The 24,257-nt window shown below is 40.9% G+C and overlaps 1 protein-coding gene across 2 annotated transcripts in view; it reads right to left on the bottom strand.

The window, feature by feature from the left end:
* The window catches only part of PLOD2 (procollagen-lysine,2-oxoglutarate 5-dioxygenase 2), a 61,724-nt gene that overhangs the window by 18,176 nt on the left and 19,291 nt on the right, over positions 1 to 24,257 (bottom strand). For both annotated transcript variants that reach the window (XM_082224131.1, XM_082224132.1), the window contains exons 3-9: positions 22,328 to 22,464; positions 8,771 to 8,934; positions 5,816 to 5,928; positions 4,187 to 4,250; positions 3,351 to 3,448; positions 2,985 to 3,086; positions 1,689 to 1,814 (exon numbers count right to left, since the gene is read on the bottom strand). In XM_082224131.1, coding sequence (XP_082080257.1) covers positions 1,689 to 1,814; positions 2,985 to 3,086; positions 3,351 to 3,448; positions 4,187 to 4,250; positions 5,816 to 5,928; positions 8,771 to 8,934; positions 22,328 to 22,464 — 804 coding nt within the window. The remainder of the gene's footprint in view (positions 1 to 1,688; positions 1,815 to 2,984; positions 3,087 to 3,350; positions 3,449 to 4,186; positions 4,251 to 5,815; positions 5,929 to 8,770; positions 8,935 to 22,327; positions 22,465 to 24,257) is intronic.

The raw sequence follows: 24,257 nt of genomic DNA, 5'->3' as shown, positions 1-24,257 counted from the left end.
AGAGAGATCTTATCTTTTTACACATCAATCAGAGTGGTTAAAAAGTGATAAAGGGGTGGACCCATTGCTTGTGGAAATTCAGTTTCATTGGATAAGCTCTAAAATCTAGGTTTTTTGGGGGGGGGGATAAAACTATTTCAGTACCTTCCCTGAACCACTAAATCCATACTAGTTAGCCAATTAAAAATATGTGAAATTGTGCCAGGTATAAATTTATAAAACTGTTTGTTTTCAGGTTTGTGACTCTATTTGAGTTGCAAGCCTCAGTATATATATAATTGTTTGCATTTGTAAAAATGAATAGCAACGGTTCTCCATAATTCATTATTTGCTCATGAATAAATTGGGATGTAACCTAAGCAAGGTCTTTCACTGGACCAACCTTTTTTTAGGTGTGGCAACACGCAAACATCAATTCCACAGAACTAACTGCTCATCAGGGTGTGGTGGTGGACATTGCTGAGGTCAACCCTATGTAAGTGTGCTGTTGCCAGGTGGATAAACTGTCCCAGCATGGGTGCAGGTGCCAGAAGTCATCAGATGGGAGTATCCAGCCATACACTTGAATGGTGCAGCTGCAGCAACCCATTTCTCTACTTCTCAGCAATTACAGTGGTACCTCGGGTTAAGTACTTAATTCGTTCTGGAGGTCAGTTCTTAACCTGAAACTGTTCTTAACCTGAAGCATCACTTTAGATAATGGGGCCTCCTGCTGCCACCGCGCCGCCGGAGGATGATTTCTGTTCTCATCCTGAAGCAAAGTTATTAACCTGAAGCACTATTTCTGGGTTAGCGGAGTCTGTAACCTGAAGCGTATGTAACCTGAAGCGTATGTAACCTGAGGTACCACTGTATACTTTCTATGAGGAATAGGTGACAGTGAAGTTAAATGGAAGGGATAAGCAAGAGATGAGGAACCATTTTAACCCATTGGGCAGAGATCCTTGTCTTCTACTGAAAACATTTGGAAATGGACTTCAAAGTAAAGGTTGTGCCTTTACCTCCTTCCCATTGGACATCAAGGGTTGAAGAGGTGGGCGTGGTTTGTGGGAAATGGCCTCATAGGAAATTAGGCCTGTGGGCCATTGGTTCCCTATCCATGGTATAAAAAGAAGGGGGGCAGCAGAGAGAGAAAGAAAGAGGGAAACTTTCAGATCTGAAGGTATACTGGAAAATAAATGGGAGAAAAGCATCTAGAGGCCACACAATGAGCAGACCAGATAAAATGCTCTTTCACAAGTGAGGAGCTATACCCCCAACACACACCAACATTCCCCCTCTGGTTATACTTATAGATGCCAAAACACAGGAGCTTTAACAGCTGCCCTTAAAAAATATTTGGAGGAGCTATTTAATATTTATTGGTAGATAGTGTAATTCCACCACTTTCAAGAACCAAAAGAACAAGTAGTTTAAGTCGTGGTGGCATAGCTGCATGTCTTATAAACAGTACTGAACTGAGAAAGAATGGAGAAGTTAACATGCTGTTGATGAAATTTTATTCTGAACATGTGTGCATGTACATACATGTATGTGTATACATATATGTACACACACATTATTTTTCTGTAATAAGAGATCCATTTAAATGTTTAAGAACTTAACTTTGTTGTCAATCTACATAACTAGACCAACTTCATTAACTAATTTACAAATGTAACTGTTCAATTACCACCTAAAGTACTTACATTATTGTGAATGAAGAGGGTAATTTTTTCCTTTGCATAGTCCAAAGTCAACAATCTGTCTAGAAACTTAGGCAGGAAAGGAGTTGGTTGTTCAATGAAAACACCAATTGTTACTGTTGGAGTCTCCTAAAAATAAAAGTGCGCAAAAATAAAAGAAAACCACAAAAAGCTTTTACTTTAAAGTTTAAAAAAGTATGAACAATCTTACATTTAATCAAAATGATCCATATTATATATCTTGGGAAATAACCTCCAGTTTTACACAAGTTATAAGTCTGAATACACTTTTAATTGCTGTTTTGAGATACTAATAGCTGAAATGAAATGATACAATAAGAATCCATGAAATTCCTCCTGATATAAGTGAGCAAAATGCTGTCTGAGAAATTAGTAAGTTTTATGCTGCATACCCATATTCCTGAAAACAAGCAGATGTTCTACCACTGAGCTCTGACCCTTCTCAGGCTGTATATAAGTGTATTAATCATGTAATCAGAATATATAATATAATAACTAAGGGGTAGGGTGTGAAAGATGGGGTGGGAAAACTCACTGAGAATTTTGAACAATGGAAATAGTTTCCTAGAGTTCTAAAGTTCTTATGGGATCAGGGGTTTTTCCTGAAGACTATGGTAGCCTGCCAAAGTAGCTGACCCAGATGGCATTCATAAGTTATCTTACCCCTGACACTGATGGAAGAACTGCTGCCAGAAATTAAAGTGGACTGCAAACGCATAGCCAATAAGCTTAACGATCCAATTAGCCAGTAAGAATCCTGATGGTTGCATATGTGGTGTAAGATTTGATGATGTCTATGAAATGTCAGCTAGCAGTTGTTTCTCTTTGAGTGAGTGCAAAAAAGCTTTGTCAGCTATTTCCCCCCCCCCCAAAATGATACTTTGAATCATGACTAGCTGTCAGTGCCAGGAAAAACATTTCGTATACTCTATTATCTGAATCAATGAAGACCAAGAATGTACTGTAACCTGCACAAACATGTGCCAAAAAGACAAAAACAATATGTTTCTACCGCTGTACCAGACACTTTATATAAACATCTGGAAACTGTGAAGCATTAAGTGATTCAGACCAAAACTAAATATGGGCATGAAGGGCCTGGAAGAAAACTGTGAAGATGAGGGAAAGGTAGGTGGTAGCAGGATGGGAAGGGTTGATAAAAGCAAGGAGGGAGAAGCTGGAGCAACATTCCAGGTGCACAAGGAGGTAGACAATGCCATGACGATCAATATGTAGCTCAACATTGAAAGATTTCAGCCGCATGCAACAGATACTTACATCAAGTGTGGCGAAGTCTAATAAATCTGTATCACAGGCACCACATCCAGTTTCACGGGTCCATCCATTAGGGATATAATTTCCAAAGTAATTGAGATTAAGCTACAATTGGGAGGTGGAAATAAACAGCCCTAATTAATTCAGCAATATGATAAAATCTTGTTTCTGTACTTTTCAATTAAAGGCCAGTTCCACAAGGCTCTGCTGTCATACTCACTCAACTTAAAGGAGTGGAAACCAGGGGTGAAACAGAATGCGATAATTCTGCCCTACTGCCACTGCCAACGCATCCTCAGTAGGCTGCTAGTATCGCAGTATCATTAAATAAATAAAAAACTTAGCTGAAACAAAGTCACCGTCACTCACTTTGGTTGGGCCGTTTCCATGGAGAGTGACTGGCAAAGTGTCATACAGTGAATTTCTCGCTCTGGCTCTTCCATCTTCAAATTTCAGGAGCACTTCATCTGCAGCCCACCAGGAAGTTAAAGATACATCATCTGTAGTTTACTCAAACAAGACTCTCACAGCATTCTTTGCATTTCCCCGAGCATCCATTTTTTTTAAAAAAAGATCTCCATATTTCCTGTCATTTCAGCCTACGATCCACAGGCTGTTAATTTCTACGTTCACTAGGAACATTTCCAGTTGCCAAATAAGAACCACAATATTCTGTTTGTTTGTTTGACATATCATTATTATTCCTATCCCAAGATCATATTTATGACAATGGGACCCCCTGCTTCCTCAGAGGAACTGGGTTAGCATTTCCCAACACTTGTTGTAAGTCAGGGCCTGTCCAGATACAATCTTTTCCCCTCAGGGCTGTTCTGGAAACAGTGGAGGCAGACTTTCTTCCTGCTACCTCTCTCCCTCTCCTTTGCCTACTTCTATTGTGGGGAGAAAAAGGCTGGGATATCTTTCTAGGTTTTATTTTTTTCTGGGATGAGGAGTGATCCAACGTTCAGATAACTGCATGATCTTCCAGTTGGCCAGTCAGTTCTCCCACTGGGAAGCCAATGAAAGAACACATAAGCCAGGGGGCCTGTAACCGATTGCCACTTGATGTTAATTCCATATGAAGTATAAATGTACAGAAAGCCCCTTGGATGTATTGTATTATATAATAGCTAATGCAGAAATGGCAAGGAAGAAATCTGAGAGGCATATCCTTCATCACTCAATAGACACTTCAAAATACATACCAACTGCTCCATTTAGAGTCTGGAAAATGTTGCACTTGTGATCCAACGTGATATTAATGTGTTCCTAAAATGTAAGTATATAAAATATGCTAAATGAGGCATTATAAAATCAAGGGCAGTACAGTGGTACCTCGGGTTAAGTACTTAATTTGTTCTGGAGGTCCGTACTTAACCTGAAACTGTTCTTAACCTGAAGCACCACTTTAGCTAATGGGGCCTCCTGCTGCTGCCACGCCGCTGGAGCACAATTTCTGTTCTCATCCTGAAGCAAAGTTCTTAACCTGAAGCAATATTTCTGGGTTAACGGAGTCTGTAACCTGAAGCGTATGTAACCTGAAGTGTATGTAACCTGAGGTACCACTGTACAAACTGAATTCTAACCATCTTGACAAATGTAAACTATCTGAAAACATGACTGCATGTTTTCACTGACAATTCATTTTAATATCCTTAATTCTTATGCCAGATGTTTCCCAATCTCTCATATATCTTCATAGTTCAGCGTGTCATACAGATCTGTCCCTCGTCAAGAACATACGATTCGTTTAGCCAACAGTTTCTATCATCCTACAAACAAAGGCTTGCTTTCTGTTTTGTAAGCCAAGCAAATTAAGTCCATGACTTCTCAAAGAATGATGAGTCAGTGGTTTAGGAGAGGAGCTGCCAAATGACACTAATACATTAACAGCTTGAAATAAAGAAAAATTGGAAAGATACCAGGATATATACAGAACAATTTGGGTGACTTCAGATGCTGCTGCTATACATATTGACTTTCTTGTTTGTGCCTTGCTTTGAAAAAAGAGAACGAGCAGCAAGCCATGTTCTTCAAAGGGACCACTGCAATAGAATTCTCACCCAAAGATCTGCTAAAATATCCACTAAAATCAATACAAAACCCATGTAATACTGGAATTGTGCAGGAGTTTATTTCCTGTACAGTGGTACCTCAGGTTACATACGCTTCAGGTTACATACGCTTCAGGTTACAGACTCTGTTAACCCAGAAATAGTGTTTCAGGTTAAGAACTTTGCTTCAGGATGAGAACTGAAATTGTGCTCTGGTGGTGCGGCAGCAGCAGGAGGCCCCATTAGCTAAAGTGGTGCTTCAGGTTTAGAACAGTTTCAGGTTAAGTATGGACCTCCAGAATGAATTAAGTACTTAACCTGAGATACCACTGTATGTCCAAAAGTCCTTAGAGAAACCACCTCTAATTTAGGAGGATGACAGCATGAAACTAAACACATCAAACCTACAACAAAATGTTACAGTGAAGAGAGTTCTTGTCCAGGTTCCCATTGAGCAGGTCCTTTTCCAGAATACTCCCATATGCAAAACCCCCACACATAACCTGCCAGCATTCCACCTGGCCACTGAACATGCACAGTCATCATTGGAAAAAAGAATTCCATCCCAACGAAAAATCCAAAACCCTGCATCCAAACCTTCTTGTTTGTAGATGCCATTTGAGCTAATATAGGATATTTATAGAAGATAGAATTATTCTTTCAAGTGACCTAAACATAGCCAGAATTTCAGCTTGGTTCATCACTCATTTTTCACAATTGTGTGCAAAGCTGATGAACTCCAGGAGTCATAAAAATGATTCATAAAGTGGTTCAACATACCCTCTTTAATTGGTCGATATAGATTTTTGTATAAAAAAGCTGATCGTCATCGTTATCTTGGAGGTTCCATTGTTGCACAATACTGTTTACAGCTGGAGAATATCCAATAAATCCTGAAAGAGACCATAGATTGAACTAAATAAAGACATCACTGTTTCCACTTGAAAATGAGCTGCCTGCACCTAACATCTGACTTCAGGAAGTCCCAGTAGATGAAACTATGCGAAGTTTCCCCATTCATTTATGACCAGAGATTTGCCTTGGTACAAATTATCTGAATCTCTGTGCTTTCTTTAGATTTCCTCCATATGCCTAGAAAAAAAGAGCTACAGTGGTGCTTCGCAAGACGAAATTAATCCGTTCCGCGAGTCTCTTCGTCTTGCGGTTTTTTCGTCTTGTGAAGCACGGCTATTAGCGGCTTAGCGGCTATTAACAGCTTAGCGGCTTAGCGGCTATTAACGGCTTAGCGGCTTTAAGAAAAAGGAAACAAACTCGCAAGAACTCGCAAGACGTTTCGTCTTGCGAAGCAAGCCCATAGGGAAATTCGTCTTGCGGAACGACTCAAAAAACGGAAAACTCTTTCGTCTAGCAAGTTTTTCGTCTTGCGAGGCATTCGTCTTGCGGGGCACCACTGTATTCCAGGCGTGGATCTGATTTATTAATTTATTCTGAGTGACAATTCAGACGGGGGGGGGAGAGAATGCGTGGATTCTTCCGTCTGTCATTGCATTTAAGATTTGGCTTTCATTTTGCAACAGATGCAATGCTATGCATCTTCACTCGGGGCCCCTCCTTTGTGGCTGCTTAGGCCTTCTAAGAAGTGTTGTCAATGAGCAAGTAAAATCCTCAATGATACACTGGGCAATAGATATCAGTCATAATATAGACATGGAAGCATGAGAACAATTGTGGAATATGGATATAAAATTTACAGCACGTAAATGATATAAAAATGATATATCATTGGTATCTAACACCGAGTGAACTAACAAAAATGTATAAATCTAAATCAAAGAAGTGTTGGAAATGTAAAGAGAAAGAAGGTTCTTTTTATCATATGTGGTGGTCTTGCAGTAAGGTTAAAGCATACTGGGAAATGATATATAATGAATTGAAAAGGATGTTCAAAATAACCTTTGTAAAAAACGACAACAATCAGAAGCTTTCCTTTTGGGAACTATAGAGACAGAACTACCTAAATAGCATACTATATGTATGCTACTACAGCGGCAAGAATGCTACTCGCCCCAAAATGGAAAGAAGCAGAAGTCCCAGCAAAGGAAGAATGGATACAAAAACGTATGGAATATGCAGAAATGGTGAAACTTACTGGAAGAGTAAGAAATCCAGATAGCAAACTTTTTATAAAAGAATGGAAATGGTTTATTGAATATTTACAGATAAATTGCAAGCAGATAAAAACATTGGCAGGATTAATGTAATAACCTGCAGTTTCATAAGAGTATCCATTTAAAGTAGATAATCAAATGAGCAAATTAAATGTAGTTGGATATGCAGAAGGTATTAAAAAATAAATTTAAGGAACTGCAGAAAAAGAGGGAAGGAAGTCAAACTTTGAAATGTAAAAATGATTGTAAAATTAATGAAATATATAAATTTGAAAATATAAATAAATTAAGGAGGAGGAGGAGGAGAAGTGGTGTGGAATCTGTGGTCTTCCAGATAATGTTAGGCTCCAACTCCAGCTAGCATGGAGTCAGGAGTGATGTGAGTTCTAGTCCAACATGACATGGAGAGCTTTAAGAATGGCATCAAAGTGTAAGAGTATGTCAGAGTTCATTAGCTGCTAGATAAGTCCTGCCCTGGATAAATAGAAAACATCTAGTTTTCAAAGTGGGTGGAATCTGGAATATAGAATCACAGAATTGTAGCGCTGGAAGGGACAACTAGGATCACCTAGTCCAACCTCCTGCAAAGCGTGTTCTCCTTCATGGAAAGCACGTGTTGCAGTGGGGTCTAACAGGACACCCCCTCTTGGTTCCTGGGTGGGACCATTTGGATGGCCATGACTGTGATTGGGCCAATTTGGGTTGTTGGGGAGATTTTGATGTTACCATTTAGAGGGTTGACCCGAAGGTTATATATTCTTGACATGCAGCTTTTTTCAGTCTCTTTTGCTGTGTGCATCGGATCGCCCACCCTCCCTAATTTAGGGCTGTTGCGTTTGACCTTGCTATGCCTGTCATGGGGTCATCTGCTTCTGGGGCAGGGGCCTGGTAGGAATTTTGTCCATTTGGCAGATTGGCTGGTGCCATTTGGTTTTTGCCTACTGCGTAGCAAATCGTCACAACTTGTAAGGTTGTGGTTAGACATTGGTTAATTTTTGGTTGGTGGAGGGGATGTGGTTGGCAGTGCCTGCCCCTCCAATGCTGCTGCTGCAAGGGAATTGTGTTAAAGGAATCCAGGGGCTCGCCATGCTTTTATCCGAATCCCCGGTCTGGGGCCACGCAAGCCCCTGGGAGCATGAAGAGAGGTGAAGGCCTGGGGCTCAGATCCATTTTCTCCCCAATATTGTTTTCCCTTACTGGCTTTTGCTGGATTCTGAGAGTCAATTCTGTCCCTGGCCGGGGACAGATAGTCGGAACCAATGCCTAAGCAACCACTCACGTTTATGTATTTTAATAAAGTTGTGGCCAAAATTATGCCAAAATCTTTAAACAAAAATTCTGTGTGAATTGTGATTTATTTATGGGGTGGCTTGGAGATCTCGACACGCAGTGCAGGAATCTTTTTGCCCAATGTGGGAGTCAAACCCATGATCTGGAGTCTCATGCTCTGCCAACTGAACTCTGGGCTTGGCAACTGCCACAGACTCTCCAGAAGCAGTAGGAACAACCTCAGCACTAAAGAAGAACCATTTTTGAAGTTTCATTACGATCAAGCATTAAATAAATATTGTGAAATAAATCAAACAGTTTTTACGAAGCTACCTACCTCCTGCATTAAGGTACCGTTTTCCACTGCGAACAACAGGGTACTTGTCTGCTAGTCGTTTATCAGGCCATATCAATCCATCTGCTGCAAACACTACCTTGTGATTAGCTTGCTGGAACTTCTTTAACAACTCTTCAGGTCCCCCAGCAAATATAACATCATAGCTGAAGTTTGGAGGGATAAAAGGATGACCATTAAGGGAATTTCTAGGCTTAACATAGACATTCAAAACAGGAGTTAGTGAGTGTACACACGCACAGACAGACAGACAGACAGACAGACACACACACACACACACACAATTAGAATAAATCTCATTTTCAAAAAGTTATTTCATGTGCATATTTTATTATTTAGAAAAGATGATGCATGCAACCTCAAAGAGATGCATACAATTCATTTACTCCGAAAATCTGGCTAATTGTCACCATACCATTCACTTGGGCTGCATTCATACTGCAGTTTATTCCATTTTATTGACATGATATTTTGTGCATTATATTTGAGCTTTCACACAACATAAAATGTACTTCCAGAAAACCAATTTTCTCGTCATGTATCATTTCCCAGAATACCGTCGCTGGATGCCCTTTCTTCAGTTCTTCCTTTCGTCACCACACAACAAAACCAGTTTCCTTCGACTTACACAAGGCACACTGAAGAATGCAAGTCTAGTTTCCTGCAGTGAGCACAGATGAGCCTCCACAAGAAGCAACATATTGGGATATAAATAATAAAATTATTATTGCTACTACTACCTATACACTACACCAGGAATAGCCAATGTGGTGCGCCCTCTCTTTCTCTCTCTCTCTCTCTCTCTCTCATTAATCCTTGCCAGCTTCACCAATAGTCAGGGTCCTTGGAAGTTGTAGCGCAACAACATGTGGAGAACACCAGCTGTTTGTCTATGCCCTAAAAATTAACAGCCAACTATTACCTCAGTCTTCTAGATGAGGTTTAGGGCAACCACAGGGACAGCCAGAAAGAACCAATTAGAAGCCATTTTTCTTCTTCCAAGTTTGTTTTAAATTAAGTGAGCTTTGTACTCTAGAAACTGGTTTCTATTCAAAAGATATGGTGAAGTGGAAAAAGAAAAATAGGCCAAATTATCTGTGTTCTCCACACCTGTACTTGACATAGTAGAAGTCCTAAGAAACATTTGTGGTCTTGTCTCAGAAACTGTAAGGTTTTTTATTATTATTATTTTCAATTCAAAGACCTGACAAAGCCACAGATTCACTAAGATGCCTTCTTTTTGGACCTGAATAACACAACAAACAGGGCGTTTACCGTGATGCTACCACAGTTTGAGATTACATTGTTAAATTGGTTTGATGCAGGCTATGTAAGTTCCTACTGCAATCTGGACAATGCAAGCCATGGGTACTTCACTCATTAAACATGGGTCACATTGAATCAACTAACTTGCATTCATCCCAGCATCTGCATTCATCCCAGTGTTTTTAATATGTTGTGGCAAGATGGTGCCGTGAGAGGAAGCACCACTTTGAGCTCCGCATCAGTTTTAGAGAAGGTTTTAATTACCGGTCGGACTCATCTTCTGACTACTTATCAGTCGGAGTTGCTGTTAAACGTTCAAGGGCATCCTGATCAAATTTGCAGATGACACCAAACTGGGAGGGGTGGCTAACACCCCAGAGGACAGGATCACACTTCAAAACGACCTTGACAGATTAGAGAACTGGGCCAAAACAAACAAGATGAACTTTAACAGGGAGAAATGTAAAGTATTGCACTTGGGCAAAAAAAATGAGAGGCACAAATACAAGATGGGTGACACCTGGCTTGAGAGCAGTACATGTGAAAAGGATCTAGGAGTCTTGGTTGACCACAAACTTGACATGAGCCAACAGTGTGACGCGGCAGCTAAAAAAGCCAATGCAATTCTGGGCTGAATCAATAGGAGTATAGCATCTAGATCAAGGGAAGTAGTAGTGCCACTGTATTCTGCTCTGGTCAGACCACACCTGGAGTACTGTGTCCAGTTCTGGGCACCACAATTCAAGAAGGACACTGACAAACTGGAACGTGTCCAGAGGAGGGCAACCAAAATGGTCAAAGGCCTGGAAACGATGCCTTATGAGGAACGGCTAAGGGAGCTGGGCATGTTTAGCCTGGAGAAGAGGAGGTTAAGGGGTGATATGATAGCCATGTTCAAATATATAAAAGGATGTCACATAGAGGAGGGAGAAAGGTTGTTTTCTGCTGCTCCGGAGAAGCGGACACGGAGCAATGGATCCAAACTACAAGAAGGAAGATTCCACCTAAACATTAGGAAGAACTTCCTGACAGTAAGAGCTGTTTGACAGTGGAATTTGCTGCCAAGGAGTGTGGTGGAGTCTCCTTTTTTGGAGGTCTTTAAGCAGAGGCTTGACATCCATATGTCAGGAGTGCTCTGATGGTGTTTCCTGCTTGGCAGGGGGTTGGACTCGATGGCCCTTGTGGTCTCTTCCAACTCTATGATTCTATGATTCTATGATTCTATGAAAACATTCGTTTTCTTGTAAGAATGCCTTGTAAATCTAGAAGACGGCAATAGGCAGCTGCAACAAATTTAGGAGAGCCACCCCTGTGTGCCTCTTTCCAAATTTTATGAAGGAACTTTTAAGAACCGATAAGCAAAATCATTCTAACAGAATGTTCTTTCACAGTCATTTTAACCTTAGGAGTCAGCATAACGGTCATTAATGTGATTAAGCTTAGCCCCAAACTTTTCCATCCATTTAACGATATTGTTTTGTTTTTACATATTTGTCTTAAATGCAGGAGTGGGAAAGCGCTATTTTCTGTTGAGCACCTCCTTTCATTATTTTCTGCAGCATCTCCTTTCTGCTAAGGCAATGTGGCTCTCAACAGAAAAGGCCAAAGCCAGTCGGAAGTGGGCTGGTCCACTCTTTCTCCTTCTCTGCCCCCTTCCACTTCCCTCCATTTTCTTTCTAACAGCCACTTCTCTCCCTTCCTTGTCTCTCTCCCTCCCACTCTTCCACCTTGCCTATCAATCACTTGCAGAGAGCTATTGAAATTATGCAAAGCCTCAGGACTTCAGGTTCCCCACCCCTGTCTTAAAGCTATAGCTGCTAGGTTGATTTTAATAATATTTATTTATCACTGAAGAGAAATGAATTTCACTCTTCACCTTTGTATGAAGAGGATTGAGGCATCTGATGAAGACCTGCATTTTTAAAATGAGCTTTAAAAATATATTTGTAAATGTTTGTATCTCTCATTCTCTCATGCCAGGCATAAAGCAGCTGCCTAGGTGCTGGCAGCTGTTTATCTTCCTGTTTAAGGGCCCCTGTTTAAGCAAGTGCCTCAGGGTTGTAAAAGGAAATTACAGGCTAGGAGCAAAAGGTCACACTGACCATACAAATTACAGAATACAATCAAGATGCAAAAACACAATTAAGAGTTGGTAAATAGTAAGTTTTATTGTTTAACAGAAGACTTGAGTCATATTTTCATAAGGTTAAAAAGGGCAAGAGCTAATGGGAACAGCAGCTGGCTAAGGAAAGAGGCTTCTCTCTGAAGCTGCTTTGAAGCTTCAGAGAACTTAGTAAAAGCTAAATTCTCTAAGTTCTCTAAGTTCCTTTTCTTCTAAAAATCTATATATGTTATGTATTAAATATATTGGCTTAAATGTAATTATGCAAAGGATTTAGAAAGTAAGAAATGTTAGATTCTTATGTTAGATTCTTATTTCATAGATGGTGTGTGAGAAGGTGAACCCAAGATCTCTGACCTCTGCTTAAGATAAGCCATCTGCTTTAGCCATCTGTTCTGGAGTGAATAGGGCAATAGGGCAAAGATAATCTGTTAATTAAGGTGCCTGGTCGAGGTAAATGTAAGATATATGGCTACTTGTTTGCCATTTATAGATAGAAGGAAATATAGCTCTTTGTCTCCCATAAAAGGTATCTTTTATGATTGGTTCTAGTAAACAGCCAATAGGAATTTCAACCAGGCTGATTGGACAGAGACAGCCAAAGGAGGAGCAAGGGGGCTGGACTGAGGGAATATAAGTGCTGGCCATCAGGGCTGGAAGGGCAGAGCATTGGTAACCATATACCACTGTGTCTCTCATTTATTTGTCTGACAAATAAATTATTATTTTAATTTCTCTATTGCTGCGTTGAATATTTCATTCCAGCTAAGTGTTAACCACAAGCAGGGTGCTACAGGATCTCAACTTAATGAGAGTGCATACCCCCACAGTAATGGTTGTTGTTAAATAATCTTCTTTGATCTTTCCCTGAACTTCTCACTTTCACCTATTTTCTTCTTCTTTGGTGATCACTTGTAGCCAAGTTAGATTGTCTTCCATAAACACGGTTTTAACAGTGAGTCCACAAGTGACTGTGGAGGCTGATTCTGGATCCACACATCCTTCCACGGTGGGGACATAGATTTCAGGACGGGAGTTGATCATGGTGAAGCTTTGCCAAACGTGCCTTTCTCTTAGCTCGTTTCGTTCCTGCTCTCATGTCAGTTTTGTACACAAATGGGGTGCCTGAAAGGGGCTAGTGCAGACTTCCTCAGCCTCGGCCCTCCAGATGTTTTTGGCCTACGACTCCCATGATCCCTAGATAGCAGCACCAGTGGTCAGGGATGATGGGAATTGTAGTCCCAAAACATCTGGAAGGCCGAGGTTGAGGAAGCCTCGGCTAGTGTCTGGGGTTTTTGTTTTGTTTTTTTGTATCAGATTGCTTGCTCTTTAAGTGCCTGCATAAAATACCACCGCCTTGTGAGTGATTACAAATTCCCAAATCTGTCTGCTCTGTCATGGTTGTACTTTTACACACCAGTTCCAAACATCAGTGATAATATTCACAGCTGGCAATACCCGTTCACAAACAGTTTTTCAGAGACTGAGGCTCACTGCTGATTCCTCTGCAGAAATAGCTTGTTTAGGATGTAACATGCTGAATGTTGTACCGCATGATATCACAAACTATGGTATTTTTGCTGATGCTGCTGAGATTTTACAACTAACTGGAGACATATATTTGAGAAGCAATGTTTTAGCAGTGCAGCATTCAGTATATACAAAGCATTACTATGGTCCTTTGACAAGGATTGATACCAATACAAAAGGGCAGCAGAGTGCAAAATGGGCTGCTTTCATTAAGGTGGTTTATAACAATCACTTGTTGTGTTCTTCCTTTGCCAACGCATGTTCCCTGGAAGAAAACCGATATGTTGGCTTTGGCATGCCAACTTTCAGTAGAACAAGGTTATTATAGACGCTACCGCAGGTCTTAAGACACAGGGCTCTGTCACAACACACACGGTTTGCAAAAAGAAACCCCTGCTTTCTGTATAAAACCATGAAAAGGGCTAACAATGAATGAGCCCCTGTTGGAATCATTGCACTGCAAATTCATTAACTCAATGAGGCCTTTGTCTAGGAACCGGAGCAATTATTGACTTGATTCCACTCAGGCAAATCTCTATTCTGCCATCACCATGCCCTTTTCATCCAATGTCTACCTTCTTTGCAAACACAGTTAATAAAACTCACAAGTCAATAAAACACAGACTACTTGCCTTTCTGAAAGTTACTTAGCTCAGTCATGACATCCAATGCTACTGGATTACATGTTCAGCTGCACCTATTTTAATGGCCTTTGGAAAGCTTAAGAGAACAGAATTGCTCTTTTGGATTTTAATAACACTGTTTTACAGCTTGGTGTTACATGTGCGCTTCTGCACTCTCTTATGACAGGGTCCCCCTCCCCCCAAAAATAAGTTTCATTCCAGGTTGTCTCTAGTTCTCCCTATACAGCACTTCAAATATTTTCTGGACACACGGATCCATTACCAGGGAATAAAGAAGACTTATGCCTCCTTTCATTTTCCTCTCCCCGACCACAAGCTTGCCAAACTGTATTCTCCTGCATCTGGTAATTCAGCAGTCCAAGATCTTGGCTGCTTCTGTCCTTCCCCTCCTTGTCTCCCCAGCTCCCTTTCTCCTCCAGTCTCTCTCCAGAGAGTGACTACCACAAATGCATAAGCTGTAGAGGTCCTTGTCATTTGGCAGTTTTAAACCACGTGAGGGGAAGAAAAAGAATGCCTTGTTCTTTTCGTTCTTTTTGCAGTCATGAATATGCACTCAAACAGGTTTCTTCTCTACTAAACTTTCAAACGTAATCTGTTCCAGAAGACCATTTGACTTCTGAAACATTTGAAAACCGAGGCACAAAGGGCAGTCTGCAAATTTACAGAGAAAATTGAGAAAAATACAATGCCCGTTCGACTTCCAAGACACATTCGAAAACGGAAACATTTACTTCTGGGTTTTTGGCGTTCGAGTTCTGAAATGTTCGTCAACGGAGACTTTAGAAAACTGAGGTACCACTGTACAGTATTCTTCATTTTATGTTCTGCTTGTCATCTTCTCCACAACCCTATAATTTCTTGCTGCTGCCATACCTTGGTTTCCTCCATTATCAGCCTGGTGCGTGCCAGATGTTTTGCACTGTAACTCCCATCAGCCCCAGTGAACATTGCCACTGGTTACAGACTATGAGAGTTGGAAACCAAAACATCTGAAGAACACAAGGTGTCCTTTTTCTTCTTTTTTTGTTGCTTTCTTCTATATAGACTTCCCAGACAGCTAGTCCAACAGAGGCAAGAGAAGGAAACCTCATCCATGGGGCCAACTCAGCCTAGGGAGGGAGAGACCTATACTTTCTAGGACAGCAACTTCTACTTCTTCTTCTTCTTCTTCTTCTTCTTCTTCTTATTATTATTATTATTATTATTATTAATTTATTTATTTATTTTTGTCCCACCCTCCCCAGCCAAAGCCGGGCTCAGAGCGGCTAACAACAGTAAAATAATACAGCATTCTAAAATCAATTCATTATAAAATTATATAAAAGTGCTGGCAATGTTTGTTGAATCCACAACCAGCTCTGATGGTAGAGAAGGAGCCAGGAAGCATTTCTCCAGGAAATGAGACATTCTAGGCATCACAAAGGAAAACAATACCTCTTCAATGGGGCTTTCCCAAGAACAGGAGTGGAGGACTGAGCAAGAAAAGGATTTGAAATGAGCATGTCAAATTATGTTTAAAGACAGGTTATGTGAAAAACAGCAGGCACAGGATCATGGTCTGGCTGCATTTCAGTGACAGAAGCTTTACAGCAGCGTCAGGCAGAACTTTGCATTGCAAAATATTATTATTTTTCTCCTCATACTACCAGACTGCTTTTTTAAATTATGAAGTCCTCTTACTTTTTGTTAACTCCTTTTATGTTTAAGCTGGAAGTATTGCCGATCTGCATAAAAGGATGATGTCATTGTACCAAAGTAGGTAGAGTTACATTTCAGACATCTGTGAGCTACAGATGCAAGTTATGCTTGTCCTTTGGCTACAACTGCATGTTATTCTGTCTAGTTCTGGCCAAGCTCTCTCTCCTGGGGGTGGGGGGTGGGGGACATTGAACTGCCACTGGAGGAATAGAAACACTTAGGAAAGGCTTAAGGGCCCTACTTCTCCTTGGCAGTGCTACAACTCCTGAGGGCCATTAACACAGTGCTGATCTAACAAGTCCAACAACATCTAAGTGAGCAGAGCATTCAAGGAGACAGAACCAATGCAAGACAGCAAGGCCACTCCTCACGGTGTGGGGCCCTTCCACCAGACATTATGCTTGGATATCAATCTGCTTACTATAGAATCAGATGGTGATGGGTTCAAAAGAGGAGGGGGGACCTTGGATCACAGAACAAGGGGCCTATGTCTGAACATCTGTGCCTTACATTTAAAGGACTATTATACCACTGTGACAGTCATGGCTCCCCCGAAAGTCTAATGTGGCCTGAAAAGAACAAAGAAAAACAATGTGATGTGGGCAGGGGTGTCAGACTAGACCCAAGGAAACCCTCATTTGAATGGCTACACAACCATAAAGCCTAACTTGAGCAAGTCACTGTTTTTATCCCAACCTGTCTAAAAAGGTAGTTTTGAAATGGGTGAAGGTACCCAAGCATGCAGCCTTCTGCTTTTGGAGAAAACTGGGATAAAAATCTGATAGACAGGTGCAGAATTGGGCCTGTAGGAAATGTATAAGATGATCCTTCAGAAGGTTTACAACTGTTGAAGCAGATAAATGCTTAGCAAAACATAGCAGACCTAAAAAAATGTCCCAAGGAGCATTAGCATTCTCTGAAGAGTTGAAAGATATAAAGAAAAGGAATATCTCTGGTTACGAACTTAATTCATTCTGGAGGTCCATTCTTAACCTGAAACCGTTCTAAACCTGAGGTACCACTTTAGCTAATGGGGCCTCCTGCTGCCACCGTGTGATTTCTGTTCTCATCCTGAGGTAAAGTTCTTAACTTCAGGGTTAGCAGAGTCTGTAACCCGAAGTGTTTGTAACCTGAGGCACCACTGTTCTGTAAATGCAATGTATTTCCTGAAGGGTGGGGGAAACCAAAAATTCATTCCAATCAAGTCAAAGAAGTACTGTATAATGAAGCCCTGTTAGAGCAATGTGTGAAGAAAAGTTTTTCAGGGTTACCTAATCTGAATTAAAACCACTGGCAACATGACAGTAGTGGATCATATAAAAAAGCCACACTGGCCATGGTAAAGTTCCACTGCCAAAGGAATGCCTTGCTCAGAAGTTATGATGTGATTTGGCGATGTATTTTCTGGCCTTTACACTTTCTTTTTTAAAAAAGAAATCCTTTGTTGGTAGGAGAAGAGGGAAGCTTAGCTAGCAAAACAATATTGATTTCACTCATAGACTTGAAACATGATATTTTAGTTTGAAAATCTATCCTTCCTTCAGCTGCAATACTGGTGTCATCTGCAAACTCAGGAACACGTTTCTGAAATGGTGTACTTGAAGTCCTTTATATAGAGCCAGACTGTCAGAATTCAGTATTGTAGTGGAATAAATTATTGCTGTAGCCTGTCTCCATTTCCCTGACAGGACTGAAACCTGTGTGAAAATGCACAGAACCCTTTTACATAGAAAGATAAAGCTTTTACAAGTTTTCCCTGCTATTTTATTGTGTATCACCTTGGAACGATTATAGAGATGAACAACAGCAGCAGCAACAATCTCCACACTTAGGTTTTAAATATTGTGAATCAGGGATGAGGAACTCAGCACCTGGTATTGAAAAGTATTGTCTAGATTGGTGCCTCAAAATGTTATTGCACTGCAACTCCCATTGCCCTTGAGAATTTGCTTTCCTGACTGATGGGAGCTGGAATCCACAATATCTGGAGCGCAACAGGTTACCCATTCCTGCTGGAAACCATAGCAAGCTATTTTTCACAGAAAAACAACAACAACAATGCCTTCTCTGAAGGCGAAGGTATGTTCAAGATAGAGGGCACTGACTTTTGAGCTGCATCTGCACACATTGGATTAATCCAGAACGTGTTATAAAGTTATGCCATTCTTTGCTGAATTTATTGTCCTCTTGGTGCCTCAAATCAGCAGATTTGAGGCACCAAGAGGACAATAAATTCAGCACAGAATGGCATAACTTTATAGACTATATTAAAGATCACTATAAACATTTAAAAACATTAGCAGGATTGATATAGCACTTGCAATTTAAAACGATAAAGGATAAAAATGGAAATGTAATAAGTTAGATAAATGCAATTAGATGCAGCAAAAAAGGAAGGAAAATTTTGGAAGCCATGGGAGGGGTAGAAAGAAGTACAGGGGTTCAGGGAACCCCATAAATGTATTGACATGCATTATGGTTTTAATGTAAACAAGTGTATGTGTGTGTAAAAAAAATGTTATTTCAAAATTTGAAAATTAAAAAGAAAAAAGAAAAAAAGAATGCTGATTTGAGATTTGGGACACATACATATTTATGTATGTATATACATATACATAATTACATATGCATGTATAGAATTACATACATAATTCTATCTATCTATATATATAGAATTCAGAAGTGAAGTGTTATTTCTGTCTCTATAGCAAGGAACTGACATACCATCAATCAAGTATACAAGGCTATATTGATTATTTGCTTCAGAATCAAAGTCAGAAATAATTCATCAATTGATTTATTACAATGTATACGCTGCCTTTGGTTGCTCCAAAAATATACTACAAATAGCATCTTCTTGCTTAAAAACAGAACAGAAAAGAAAGCACAAGAAAGAATATAAATTGGCAGGTGGGTGCCAAGGGAGCCTCTCTGGAGAATATGTTCTAGAGTGGAGGCACAATCAAGGAAAAGGACCTTTCCCTGGTAACTACTTCCCCCACTCCCATATGATGGCAGGGGCTATGGTCTCTCATGCAGTTCTCAGAAAGCTTAAACACATGGGAAAATAGGTAGCTATTACACAGGTAAGGTTGACTGACATGCTGTGTTTTTCGTAGAGGCAAATAATCTCACTGCAAAAGAAAGCTGAAACAAAAAGTTGCTGATTTACAGGAGGAAAGGCAAAAGCTCATCTTTTGCTCCAAGCGGAACGGCAGGTATTTAGGAACTTTGCAGGGAAGGAAGCCTATTAAGTAAGCTGTATAATGTTACCCAGTGGGTTTATGAAGACTCCCACTGTTTTGCTTTTCCCCAAAGTTTGGCAGAATAAATGTGAAAAGTGTGCCTTGGAGTTTCTCCAGCTCTCAACAAAAAATATAAAATGGATAAATGAAAATGGCTGGCTTGTACTCCAGACAACCCTCCATTCAAGCTGGCTAACCCCAGAGTTGGACCTAAAGCACAGTGTGAAATAGGGGATGCTCTGAGAGGAGAAAGTGGTGCCTGGCTCAGAGCGGCATTTTCCCTTTTTGCAAAGTTGTAGCAGGAACTTTCAGTCACTGACAGGAACCAGATGCTCTCTAGAGTATGATCTCCCAGACAACATTTTTCCACCACAAGACGGAATGACCTCATGTTATTCCTTTGCTTTTCTGTGTCCCAGAGTGGCAGCATATTAAGGCATTCAGACAACTTTTGAAGTGGTAACAGTAGCAGCCATATGACAGAGTGGAAGGGCTTAAATATTTAAAGTATGTTTACAAATTCCAATTCCAGATTTGTTATCAGTCATAAACAGCTATATCAACCATGGCGTTTAATAGCTTTGAAATTCTGCCTGTTCCAAAGTGGCCAAAGTGAGTATTTTTCCTATCATGAAAACATTTGTCTCATGGCAAAACACAATTTACCAGGCTATACTTTTTGTGTCATGAGGTACTGGGAGAATCTGCAAGTCATCTGAGGTTTTTTTCTACAATCAAGGGGTATATAAATTTTATTAAATAAAATAAAAAATAAATTATTGTTATTATTGTTGTTGTTGCTAATTCATGTGTTGCCTTATACTCAAAGATCTCAAGGTGACATACATAGTAAATATTGAAAATATACAATGACATCTAAAAATGATCACAGTAAACAGCCCCCACAAAGTACACATTTCCTGCCACAACTCACTCTCTCTCTCTCCCCCCCCCACAGCAATAAAACAGAAAGCAGCTAAAAACCACCAGATATCAACATTCAAATGCTTGAGGTGTATAAAAGGTCTTTAGCCTGAATGTACCTAACAATATAAGCAAGACTCGAATAGGTTTTTAAAAAGTAAGAATATGCATCTAATTCCTATGGACAGAAACTGAAACTCTAACAGCATGGAAGTTTCAGAAGAAATGTGCGGCTCATTACATTGTGCATCAAGTCCTCCACTTCCTTATTATTTGGGTTTCTCGCCTTGAGAATGTCTTAAAGCCTGTTTTGAAGTCTTGGAGAAGCTGCTCTCCTAGCTTATTGTGGGAAGCAGAGAATGCTGTGCTGCGGTGTTAAGTTCAGCCAGAGGACCTGCCATTTCTCCCATAGGAAGGAAGTTAGATTGGCAGGCTTCCACAGGCCATGTGTAAGTGACTGAAGCCGAGTCCAGACAGTTATTCCCCATACAGCTAGATATTCAGGGTGGGGAGGGCATTACCAACTAGGCTGGCTCATTCATGGTGCCCAGCCTCCATGCTTTGGAGGCGATGTCACACACTTGAAAAATGAAGGTTACACAAGGGGCTTTTTTGAAGAGGGAACTCACAGGAACTCATTTCTGGCATCTCTCAGGTGGGTGCCATTGCCATTCTAAGGGAGGTGTTCATTTTTCTAGAAAAATAGCACTAGATATTCATCATTAAGAATCCACACCTGCTGACATGTAAATGCCTAGACACTTTTGTGCAAATGTCATCTTCAACATGTGAAGGACTGGTGCAATAAGTGAGCCAGAAGGCAGGATTCAGACCTTTCCCTTCCACACTCACCACTGTAGCACAAATACCACATGCAAAGGGTCTGAATCTTTATGCTAGTAAACCAAACAGAACAGACCGGGAACTGGCCAGCTGTCCCATGCTGTTAAGACCATTACTCCCATCATCCATGACTATTGGTTGGTACTGGCTAGGGTTGATGGGAGTTGTAGTCCAACATCATATGGAGGGATTAGACTTCACTGTGATAGTCTTTATTGCAACTCTAATCCCATTAAACATTTCCTTGGGATTATTTGCCTCTGATTCTCTACTCGCAAACTCCAAGCTGGGTGAAATTCCCACTTTAGCTATAAACCTGTACAGAATACAGGGGGAAATACGTGTGTGTGTGTGTGTGTGCACGCACACACACAATACAAAAGAATGTCTAAAATATTTTTGAAAGGCAACACCAATTAATTATAAAACATGCACCCTAAGAGTTAGGGCTCCAAAATAACAGCTTCTACTTCTGAGACACATATGAATTATGGGTCACCAGGCTCAGCCCTGCAATTTTCTTCAATAGGAGGGCCTGGAAAACATGGGGCTGGGGAGAAGATCTAGGAGATTGTATGAAGGGCATCATTGAATAACTTCAGCCAGTTCCAACACAAAACATCTGAGACTGGTGGAGGACGTCTCCCAAGTCAGAAAGAATTACAACATCAGGAAAGCTTGCATCCCAGCACTGGACCTCTGAATTTTAGAAATTAGCCAATATGCTGTCTTCCAGATGTTGTTGGACTTCAGCTCCCATAAACCCCTGCCAGCATGACCACTGGTCAGGGATAAGAGCTGGAAGGCACCAGGTTGAAGGAATCTGCTGTAAGTTTAACATGAATTTGCTGCTACCGTTCACTGTGCATTCTTTATAAGAACACTTTCTTATTTAACTGCCAATTGTGCAGGTCATTTACCCATTTACTTCTGACAGGAACTTCTAACTCATAAAGCAGGAATGTTTATTTTAGGCTGCGTGTCTCACAGCTTCTCAAAGCTAGATAACATCCACTCCCCCCCCCTCCCTTCAAGGAACACAACATGCCCTGCTGACAGTTTCTGAATCTGTAAAATCTGTTAAACAAACAAAGCCTGCTTCTTATACAGCCTAAAATCTCTGGAAGTGGAAAGAAGCACTAGCTTTCCCCATTTAAAAACTAGGACACAGGGAAATATATGCATGTTAACCAGCAGCATGTCACAACAAAACTGATTTTCCCCCACAGTCCAAAGTACAGGATACAAAATAAATAAGTTCTCTTACCAGTCAACATACATAACCACCAAATCCTCTTGATCAGCATACAATTCCAATGCAGACTTCAACAGGCGTACTTTCTGACCTCCTCCGATAGAGTTTAGAATATCTCCTCCTTTCCACTCTTCACCTTTACCCAGCACCTAAGATAAATAATGAAGGGTCTTAAGCAGAGTGTGCTGTCACAACCTGGACCATTATTGATAAGCCGTGAGACAGTATTTGGTCTTCATCCCATAAATTAGTGTCAGCTCCAGGGGGACTGGCTAATGTGTCCTCTGATGGGCTTCTTCCTCTGCCGGTGGGTCTTGGTATCTCCTGGTATTCTCCTGATGGACATCTGCTACAACTGCAGACATCTCCAAGCAAAAACACAAGCAACTGTCAATGGCAAAAGCCACTGACAAGGGCAGTCCATAACTCCAACTTGCTTGTTACAGGTACCAGAGAACACCCAGTGAACTGGCTGTTTGTCCATCAATGGCTTTGACTTTGGCCAAAAAAACCCAAAAAAACCCCAATACCTGCTGCTGGAACTAAAGGCACTGGTTGCAGCAAATCATCACAAGCCCTACTGTCAGCAGAGGAGGCTGTTGGTGGTATTGCTTCTGTCTCCTGCCTTTTTGGCACTGACCCATGAGTCTTCTAAGTGGTAGTTCACCATTGGTGGAATGCCTCCATGGTGAGCTATGTCTGTCTCCCTCCTTATCAACTTTCCAGAGAAATATAAAGACATTCCTGTTTACCCAGGCATTAGTAACTGTGAGGGTCTGTGGTAGCTTTTAAATGTTTTTAGGTGTTTTAGATGTTTTTAAAGGTAAAGGTAAAGGACCCCTGACAGTTAAGTCCAGTCGCGAATGACTCTGGGGTTGCAGCGCTCATCTCGCTTTACTGGCCAAGGAAGCCAGCGTTTGTCCACAGACATTTTTCCAGGTCATGTGGCCAGCATGACTTAGCTGCTTCTGGCAAAACTAGAGCAGTGCATGGAAACACTGTTTCCCTTCCCGCAGGAGCAGTACCTATTTATCTACTTGCACTTTGACGTGCTTTCGAACTGCTAGGTTGGCAGGAGCTGGGACTGAGCAACGGGAGCTCACCCCATCATGGGGATTCGAACCGCCGACCTTCCGATGGGCAAGCCCAAGTGGCCCAGTGGTTTAGACCACAGCACCACCCGCGTCCCCCTTAGATGATTTAAGGTGGTATTTAATTGGATTTAAATAGGGTTTTTTATTTTAAATTGAATTGTTTGCCACCCTGGCCTCCTTTGGGAAGAAGAGTGGGGTAAAAACACAATCAGTCAATCAATAAACCACACAAGAAAGAGCTGCAAGTAGATTATGGAGGATTAGTAAAAAGACAGCTATCATTTTATCAGCCACTTTCTCAGGTCTTATGGGGCCTGTCAAATGCTCAACCCTTTCTAAATCAGACTTTTTCTTAACTATAATTACTGTTGTCCTATCTAGTGGATTTGGGGGGGGGGGAATCCTCAATCCACTTCCAAAGAAGAAACACTGTTTTCCTATGACATTTTAACTCTCGGCGCATTTTCTGTAAGTCGGTGAGTATCAAAGAAACTTATTTTGAAGTGAACATGTTTAGGCTGAAAACAAGTTACAACAAAGCTCAACGCACACCTCCCATGCCTTCCAACAGTTTAGGCATATTAAAGACAGCATTTCACTGCCCATAAATTTTCCATGTCCCAAGCAGTCCTGAGCACTATGACATCACTCTAGAAATATGAGAGGCGATTCCTAACCAAACAGTAACCCAGCAATTACTTTCCACCACATAAGTCGCTCAAAGCACCAACTTGCTGAGAAAGAGAGGGGAAAGCTTCTGATTCTTAAACTAGATAAGTAGAGTATTTCCAAGGATAAATCACAACTGGACTAGGACACTGTGGACAATGGAGACGAACACCACTAAT

The sequence above is a fragment of the Podarcis vaucheri genome, assembly GCF_965113315.1.
Source record: "Podarcis vaucheri genome assembly, chromosome: 5".
NCBI classification, from domain to species: domain Eukaryota; kingdom Metazoa; phylum Chordata; class Lepidosauria; order Squamata; family Lacertidae; genus Podarcis; species Podarcis vaucheri.
This window is presented reverse-complemented; position numbering and strand designations above follow the sequence as displayed.